This window comes from Psammomys obesus, unplaced genomic scaffold, assembly GCF_907164565.1.
Source record: "Psammomys obesus unplaced genomic scaffold, mPsaObe1.curated_primary_1811, whole genome shotgun sequence".
NCBI lineage: Eukaryota > Metazoa > Chordata > Mammalia > Rodentia > Muridae > Psammomys > Psammomys obesus.
The window spans coordinates 26,310,875-26,320,836 of NW_026596034.1; the positions used below are offsets into that span (position 1 = coordinate 26,310,875).

The 9,962-nt window shown below is 44.1% G+C and overlaps 1 protein-coding gene across 1 annotated transcript in view; it reads left to right on the top strand.

The window, feature by feature from the left end:
* Window positions 1-9,962, top strand: part of Hydin (HYDIN axonemal central pair apparatus protein) — a 352,204-nt gene that overhangs the window by 31,475 nt on the left and 310,767 nt on the right. The window contains exons 2-3 of the mRNA XM_055621008.1: window positions 3,303-3,460; window positions 4,909-5,034. Coding sequence (XP_055476983.1) covers window positions 3,303-3,460; window positions 4,909-5,034 — 284 coding nt within the window. The remainder of the gene's footprint in view (window positions 1-3,302; window positions 3,461-4,908; window positions 5,035-9,962) is intronic.

Consider the following 9,962-nt stretch of genomic DNA (forward strand, 5'->3'; position numbering starts at 1 on the left):
TCAGGCTTTTCACTGTATGTTCTCCTAGGCGGGTTTCTGGACTACCCAACAATATGGCAGCTGGTGATTAGAGAAGGTGGGGAGAGGGAGAGAGGGAAAAAGAGGAGAGAGAAAAGAGAGATGGAGAGAGACAGAGAGACAGAGGGTACCAAGATAGACCTAAGGTGTTTTACAACCCAACCTCAGAACAGTACCCCACCACCACTTAGATTGTATTGTGTTTTCAAGTGCCTAAGCATAGCTTGCATTCAAAGGGAGAAGTGATTCAAATACACAAATGCCAGCAAACAGATACTACTGACTGATGTCCTACGGGCTTTCCATAAGTGATATCAGCGTGACGCCTGCCTGTGACGTGTACGGCCCTCGATGAGCTCGGTCTACTTCTGGTTTCACGTTTCCTTCTTCCCTTCTTAAGTTCCATTCTTTTGGCTTTCATAGAAAACGTTTGAATAGTTGGTCCCGCATCCTCGACTTCATTTCAGTTTTAGCTGAACGGCCTACTACAAGACATACATACCCATTGCCAGTGTTTTGGCTGAAAATGTTCAGTCCGTTGACTGGATGAAGCTCATCTGGCCCAGTGATTCTCAGCCTTCCTGAGGCTGCAACCCTTAGCGCAGTTCCTCTCATTGTGGTGACTCCTCAGTCATAAAATCGTTTGCATTGTTACCTCAAAACTGTAATTTTGCTACTGTTATGACCCATAATGTAAAAAAAAAAAAAAAATCTATGTTTTTCCAATGGTCCTAGGCAATCCCATGTGAAAAGCTCATTCAGCCTCTGGAGGGGGTTCTTTGGTTGAGAACCCCTGTTCTGGTAGATCCCTCAGGAAGGTGTGATGGCTGATCTTGGTTGTCACCTTGATTACGTTGAAAATCAACTAAACCCCACACTGCTGGGCATGCCTATGAGGGATTTTTTTTTTTTAATCATGATAATTGAAACAAGAAAACCCACCCAAAACCTGGGTCATACAGCAGTCCAGAAAGAAGACCACACAAGAGGAAGCGTTGGCTTTTGACTGCTCGCCCTCCCTCTCATTGGCCCATCCATCCTGTCACAGTGTTGCTTCTCAGGGATTAGAACCTATTTTTCGGACTGAACAGCTATAGATTCTTGGCCTTTCTGTTGTGAGACAGCCATCGCCAGACTACCCAAACCATACCCTATAAGCCAGTCTAATAGATTCCCTTGGTGTGTGTTTGTATTCATTCTATTGGTGCCGTCCCTTTGGAGAACCCTGACTAATACAGAAGGGATCCTGCCTGCAATCTTCCCTGGGTCTTTCCATGATCAAATGCTTTTCTGTAGCCTCAACAATTCAGGAGCTCGCTTCGTGTAAAGTCTTTGGCCTGCTTCTTACAAAACTGGGAGGGCCTCCCTAGTTGCTCTCTGCTTTCTCTGGTTGTCCAGCTCTTACTCTGGGCTCTGGGCTCTCTCTCAGAACCACTGCCATCTCCCCCGACCTGCCATACTGATGCTCTCCCAGGACCTCACCTGCCCCGAAGAGCTACTCTCTGACATTTACGAGATCCAGGAGCCCTCTGGCTGCGAGCACCTGGACATAGAGGTAGTCTAGGGTACAGACGCCAACACAGTGGAAATGTTTCCACCAAAGGCCTGGGAGCAAACACACCAAAGGAGTAGAACCAAGTAGTGTTGATTCTGTCTTGAACTATCACTTAAAGGAAACTAACATCATGTAAGAAATATGCAATGATTACACAAAATCACTCAAAGGCAAACTTGAGGGACAGAGACCAGAAAGAATAAAACCTTTTCTGACAGGGGCTGCAGAATTTCAATAACTACTGGTTTTTTATTGGTGAAAATATGGATCCAGACAGCACGGCTGCTCTCCTGGACTACCATGAGGATGGTTGACCCTGTCTGTGATTTCCTTTGAGGGTGGCTCAGAGATGGAAATACACTAATGAGCTGGTCAATTACCTTGCATCTATCACCTGTCATCATAACTGGCTTGCTGCCTGTCATCCCCACGATGCCAGGACTTAAGACAAGTGGGACCAATGTCATTTTGAGCTCTTCATATATGTTGAGCATAATTTGTTTAGAGCAGAGCTATTGTTTTTATGTTTTGTTCTGAATGAAAAAAAAAAAGCCATGTCACATAGGCTATGTGAAAGTATATTAGAACTAAAAAAAAAAAAAGGGGAGGGGGTAAGTTGCTGCCACACTGTTGCCTTAGTTAATAAGTCACTCTACGAAAGCCCAGTGACTACTTTAGAATGCTAGACTAACATCCTGGCTACTGGCACAAATAAGCTTCCCTTATGTGCCTTCATCAAGACTCAGTCCCCAAATGAACAGGTGAAAGAGATTAAAGAACTGTGTGACCACATGGCCCATTTGCACAAGGTGGAAGCCCCCAGACCCAATATGGCAGAAGATCTCTTTGACAAGCACACCCTGGGACAGCCACAGTGACCACAGGAGTTCAGGTGACCCCCCCCCAAAGACACCAAAGACAAAGGGAGAGCTATTACAGTGCGAGGATTTGGCGATGGCACATGTGTTTAGTGACTTACTTATGACCATAAAATTTAAGTTCTCTCCCTCTTGACTCCCGCAGCTTTTCTTTTTTCTTTTTCTTTCCTTTTGAAAATTGTTATTTTCACTTGTATTTACTTTTTGTCTCTGTCCAGCTGTGCAGACCAGAAGCCCCATGTTTAATCTGTCTGTGGGGTTGATTGTCATGGAGGGGGAACTTTCACCTCAGTGGCCCAAGCAGCAGCTGATACAGGGAGGGTCCAGAGTGAGCCGCATCTGGAGCGTCTGTTTATCTTGTTTGGAAGTTAAGTGTGACAAGCTGAAGGAGCCAATGGTGTGCGCATCTCTTCCCAAGCAAAAAAGCCCATAGTTGGCCTAAAATAGATAAGAATGTATCTGGTCACACAGAATACAACTCTTTGTTTAATGTGCTTTTCTTCCAAGCATTTGACATAGTTTTGAATGTGATTTTCTAATCTTTCCCATGTATAAAAAAGCTATAAATAATGTATGACCTGGAGCTAGAGAGATGGCTCAGTGGTTAAGAGCACCAGCTGCTCTTCTAGAGGACTCAGGTTCAAAGCCAGCACCTAACATGGTGGTTTATAACCATCTGTAAGTTCAGGTCTAGGGACCCAACGCTCTCTTTAGGCGTCTCTGGGGACTGCATGTATATGGTGCTCAGAGATATGTCCAGGCAAAACACCATAACATGTTAAAAAGTTGTATGACCTGTTTGCAGGAGGCAACTGTTATCTGCTCTAAATCCACCCCCTTCTTTTCTTTAGGTGAACAAAGAAAACGTGTGAAAACGACAAGTGCAAGCCTTGAGGAGTCCATGGGAACTGTGCAGGCGGCGCTGGTGAAAATGAGCAGAGGATTGCAGAGCAAAGTCGTGCCACCCATGAACCCGAAGTTGGTCACAGAGGAAAAAGTGAACCAGATGGTAATGTACCAAAGAATGTTTATGTGTGACACTTACTGAAGTGTCCTTGGGACAGTGCTAATTTGTTCATTCAGAATATTAGTGAATTGCTGATTAATGCCTTACCAGCCTTTAGTGTATGGGAGAGCATAATGCTTTCCACAGCTGGAGAAGTTCTTAAATTGCATAGGTTCTTCAAAGTGCAGGGTTGGATCTGGTAATCATTTGGAATAAAAGTTTCCGTCTCAGTTCATTTTCCGTTTCCATAGCAGAATGTCAGAAGCTGGAAAACTTCTAAGGAAAAGGAGCTTGCTTTGTCTTGCCATTGCAGAACTTAGGAAGTCCAACCCTGGGTAGCTCCAACTGGTAATGGCTTCATGGCACATGTACCCACGTGTGGAGGGAAGAAAGATAAACTCCCAGAGAATCATTCATTCCTGAACTGGGGCTCTGACACAATGAACTTGGGGAACACACCCAAATCATGGAACAATGTGAATGAACTTAGCAAACTTTTCTGAATGGTAGGCGGAGCCACATGCACTGCCAGTCTGTTACACTCAAATAACAGATTGCCACAAGGTTCATCGTCATCTTCCCATGCACCGGAAAAACTTGTTTTTATAGCTCGCAGGATGCAGAGCATTAAAAAAGAATGAATGGCATCTGAGAAAATTGGCAGTTTTCTTTTAAAATAAGTGTATTTGCAACAAGTGTAAACAACGATGTGCTAGGAACCAGATTACAATCCACATGCTGTAGAAAACAGTAACAAAAAGTGTGACGCAGGCCATGACACTCCCTACATTTTAAACCCAATCTAGAGTTGCATTCTAATTAGAAAAATGATCTCAGTCATTGCCTCTTGTGGCGGCTGCTGGTACATATCTATATATGGCTCTGGCGCTTTTTTTTTTTTTTTTTAAGATTTTGTTATTTTAACTTACACCACACTATTGCCAATACCTCTTGACACTGTTACTCTCATCTGTGTTCCGGTAAAGGTGCATTTCATATTTCCCTTTGGCATGATGTGGTCTAGCTAAACGCCCCAGCACTCTGCTTGTCTGATCTGTCGGTTCAGAAGTAGAGCTCCTCAGCTCTGAGGCCTAGAAGTGGGTTTTTTAAAAATATGTGTTTGTTTTGTGTGTGTGTGTGTGTGTGTGTGTGTGTGTGTGTGTATGTATGTTCTGCTGTGCAGTTCTGTGATTATTTTCTCTAGAGTTCCATTGTGTGCTTCCTGTAAGGGATGGGCTAGGACCTGTCACTTTCATTTGCTGTACGAAGTCCTCAGACATGCATGGGATTGCTCTTGTATAATTTAGTTATCTTCAATGTTTCATAAGGGAACTTAGTGGCATCCCACAATTACCCTGAAAGCTGTACATACAAATTATTCATTACTGGTGCTTAGGAGAACACTTCTTCAGCTTACCCATGTTTGAACTGGGCTCTTCTTTGAATTCTAGCTGACACCCTCAGAGTTCCTCAAGGAGATGTCCCTTACCACGGAGCAGAAATTGGCAAATACAAGATTTATATGCCGGCCACAGATCATTGAGCTCTTAGACATGGGAGAAACAACACATCAAAAGGTACGTCAAATGCTGGAGAGATGGCTCTCTAGTTCATGGCTCATGCAGAGGACCCAGGTTCAGTTCCCAGCACCCACGTCAGGCAGCTCCCAACTGCCTGTAACTTCAGCTCCAGGATATCTAATGCCGTCTTCTGGCCTCTGCAGGCATTGTGTTCACATGCACAAACCCCGTACATATGCACATAATTACAAATCAAAATTCAATCTTTTTAAAAAAAATGGCACATCAAGATAAGCATAGACCATATAATGTTCAGAACAACAGATTATAAATAGAAAATAGTGTTTCTGGGGTAGCTAATCCCTTCCTGGGTTTCTTTGTCCTTCTTTCCTATCTGTTGGTCTCTGTGACATAGTATGATAAAGTCATTATACTTAATAAGAACAAACCACATTTAAATTACTTCTGACTAATTCTTCTCCCTGTTTAGTTACTTCTGATCAGTATTTGATACAGTTGTTTGCAAGGTAAGAGTAATTCCAAGAATTATAAGAGCCAAGCCCAATTAAATTATCTCCTTGGAGTCACAAGCCATCCTTTATCACGAGAATTGTCCACAAATAATGAAGGGAGGGAGATAAATAAGCCTTTCCTGTCTGATTTTGGCCCATGTCCAGGAAACTTTCAGCCTAAAAAATATCGATGTTTTACATTTCTGTATTCTAGTGTAAACTACGTGGTCTTGGCTTTAGGCACAAGCAATTATAAAAAAAACAAGGTCTTGGGACCAGAGAGATGGCCTAGCAGTTAAGAGTATTTGTTCCTGCCACCCATGTGGGTGGCTCATAACCATCTACAGTTCCAGGATCTAGCGCCCTCTTCTGGCCTCTGTAGATACTGCACACACGGTGTGCATACGTACATACATGTAGGCAAAACACATACGCATACAATTAAAACTAATGAATTTTTAAAGGCCTGCTTTTTAGTTAATTTCTTAAACTGTATACCTTATTTTCTGCATGAATTATGCCATGACTCTCCACTGATGGGACAACTGCAGGTGGACCTCCTCCAAAGGGATCCCCAGCTGTTCCTGATTTGTCTGAGCTACGCTCCACATGAGGGGTCTCTGAAGCCTTTGCTCTTATCATCCAGGACCTACAGGACCACTCTGTTCTTAGCATTGCTGTCTTTATTTACTGATGTCATTTTCCCCATCCCCCAACAAACACCCTTCCTTTTTGAGCTGCATCAGTGTTTCCCAGAGCTAACTCTCTCCTCATGATGGTTTGCTTCTTTTTTTGAGGGACTGGCAGAGCAAGCTGGTATCGCCGCTGTGTCTAAGCGTCACATCTTAGGGTCCTGCACTGAACACTGTTGTGAAGGAGGGGAAAACCAGGATTCCTCAGGTCCCCCACACCGCCCTCAGCTCACTTGGTTGTTTCCATTTGTGTTCTGTGCTGTGGACCACTGGCCTCTGTTAATTCCTTCTAGATGAGCTTACAGAGCTTGGCTCCACGCATTTGATAATGATTGCACAACACCCTTTTTATTTAACTGCAGATTTCTTTCCCATCCGGTTCTAAAGTTGTGGGTCTTCCCCTTAACAACTCCATGGATATTTTCTTTCATGATCTTCTGGCATTAAATGATGCCTACCAAAGTTGAAAAGCCAGCTCAGCCCTCACCCCACAGACTCATTAACATTCCAGTCTGCACATCAGCTTGTGTGTCCGTCCTTCAGTCACGCTCAGTCCCTTACTTCAACATGACTGAGTTTTCCCGTGTCACTGTGCTCCTTGTTTTATCTGTGGGAAGTTTATTCCTTCACATTTCAACCATTTTTCATGTTCCTCTGAATTGTTTTCCCTTTAGGAACATCAATTATGGATGTGTTGGGCCTTCCTCGTCTGCTCTTCTGCTTCTAGAATCTCCTCTCCAACCCACTTTTAACTTTGTCTTCATCTACTTTTATTGAAATGACACTGAGCAGGCTTTCCTCTGTGTCCCTCCTTTGAATTACATGTTTGTCCCTCTTAAATGCAGTCCAGCAGATTCCGGTCAGCTCCCGTCACTTGAAGCCATGTCTCTTGTGTGACTCTTGTAATCCATCAGCTTCTGAGCAATGACACTGTGCTTTCCTGCCTTTGTTTGTGGGATCTTCTTTCCCTGAAACTCTCCTTTCTTTCCTAAATTCATTCCTAGATCAAAGCCTCCTAAACATGTTTTTTGACCTATGACTCCTTTTTGCCTGAGAGAATGTTAAGTGACCATGGTTATGTAGGCGTAGAAGATCGGTATGTGAAGCAGGCCCCAGGGAAATGGCTTTGTGGTTAACATGCTTGCTGCACAAACATAAGGACCTGAGTTCTAGTCCCCAGAACCCTTGTAATACACATGCCTGTATTCCCAGTACTCCTGCTGCGAGAGAGGAGTGGAGACAGGATGGCCCCAGAAGCCGGGGGCCAGCTAGCCTGGTGTGTGCTTTGGCAAAGAAGAGAGCTCCTGTGTCTGAAATAAGAGCTGACACCCCAGAATATCTGCTGACTTCTACACATGTACCATGGCACACACAAGCATGCACCAAACACACACACACACACACACACACACACACATCCTTTGCACATACTGAAAAGTTTAAAAATAAAAACTTTGAGAAAAGCTCAGTATACGAAACAAACATCTGCTAGTAAATTATAAAGAATGAATTTTAAAACGATTATTTGCCATTTTATCGCTTACTCTTATTATCATTGCATTTTATGCGTTTATTGTGCATGTACACACATAAGCACGATACCACAGCATGTGTGTGGAGCTCAGAGGACAGCTGGCGGGGGTCAGTTCTCTCCATCCACCATGTGGGTCCCAGGAATCGAACTCAGGTCCTCAGGCTTGACAACTAGTGCCTTTACCGATTAAGCCGTCTTGCTGGGCCCCAGTTTTAATCATCTATTAAATATGAAAGCAAATTCACATACTGATGAGATGGATCTGCTTGTTTACTTTTCATTAAGAATTAATCTTGCTTAAATGCACCGCAGATGGGGAGGATCATCAATATTTTTCAGAGTTGATTAATATTTTGGTGTCATAATCCTTGGTGTTGAGAATTCTGCTTTTCATAAACTTGAAGCAGAAGATGGTGAAAATCTGTTTGGGGCCATTCAGAAAGTGTGGGAAATTCTATCTGAAATTTATTTAACTACTTTCTATCTAAAATTCATTTAACTTTTTTTTTTTTTAATGAAACTCAAATCAGCAACGGAAACAACAAATTTTAAAATCACACATTCTGGTCCAAAAAATGCACAAATATGACACGTCCACGCTGAGGGCCCATTGTAGGAAACTATTAAAGGTCTCTCTTTTCTGTAAGTAACCATGTCTATATGAAGAGAAACACTGTGTAAAAGCACCGTAATTCATGGCATAGAACAGTCTTGAAACTGAGCCAAAGTGTCTCAGGCAGCCTTCGCAGGTGTGCGCTTCCGTTTCCTTAGTATGCATAGCGTGCTTCCAAGGTGCTGTCACAGGCGAAACGCTGGCCACTGTTGCCGGAGACACCTTGGGTTCGCCGTGCTTTGATTTTGAATTAGCGTGGGGTCATGCACTCAGAAAACTGTTCGCAACTTTTTCATGACCCCTTCCATTCAGTTAGGTGATCCTAGATGAGGTCTTGACCCACAGGCTACGAAGCTGGGCCTCAGTTGACCCTTTCTAGGAGAATGGCACCTTTGAGCCTCATCTCTCGTTTGTTATTTATGTATTTAACGCTGGCCGTGCTGGGAGGTACATGGGGCGCCTCATGTCTGCCAGGCAACAGTGTTTCCACTGAGCTACATCCCAGCCCACGTGTTTGACTCTGGCCTTCACATTTCTATCCCATGCTCAAACTTGACATATTGGAGATCCAACTGCAGATTTGTGTTCTGTCTCTCGAAGCCTTTGTCTCTTCTTTTGTCTCTTGCCTCCTGCAGATAGTAACTGCATTTGTCTCGTTTTCCAGGCTACCCTTCAGAGTTATCCTGGTCTCTCTCTCTCCCTGTCTCTGTCTCTCTCAACCCAGCAGCAAGTGCTGCAAACTCATTGACTTTCACAAATACATTTTTTGTTTTCTCAGGACAGGGTTTCTCTGTGTAGCTTTGGCTGTACTAGACACGCTTTGTAGACTAGGCTGGCTTTGAACTCACAGAGCTCCACCTCAGTCAAACCACTTTCACCGTCTCCTCCACCACCAGTCTAGTAACCAACATGGAGACTGTTCAAATAGAGAAAGCAGTCTTTTCCTTTCTTTCTTCCTCCTTCTCCTCCTTCCTTCACTCCTTTCTTTCTTCCTCCCTCTCCACCTTCCTTCACTACTTCTTTATTTCTTTCCTTCCTTTCTCTCTCTCTTTTTTGACATGTGCATGTGTGGCATGCATCTTCATGCCTGTGCGCCTGTGTGTGGAAGGCAGTGTGCACGTGTGTGCATGTATGAAGACACTGACATGGGCTCTTGCACTCTCCAGCATATTTGTAAGGCAGGGTTTCTCACTTGAAGCCAGAGCTCTGCAGCTTTAGGTAGGGTAGACAGGCAGTTGGCTCCTGGGGTCACTCACTTCTGCCTTCTGAGTTCGGGGTGACAGACAGGTGGCTACCGTGTCTGTTGAGCGTTTAACACATGCTTGATCCACTGAGTCAGCTCCCTAGCCCTCTAGCCTCTGTTTCTGTCTTAGCCCTTTATTACCAGGAGTCCACAGCACAGCCTGAGTGACGTATGAAAGCGTAAATGAAGTCTTGACAAGCTAGATCAGTGGGTAGAGGAGCTTGTCATCAACCTTGATGACCTCAGTTCAAGTCTCAGGACCTCTGTGGAGGGAGGAGAGAACCAAGTCCCACAAGTTGTCCTCAGGTCCCCATGCATGCATCACAGCAAGGATATGTGTACAGGTGTGTGTGTGTGTGTGTGTGTGTGTGTGTGTGTGTGTGTGTGTGTG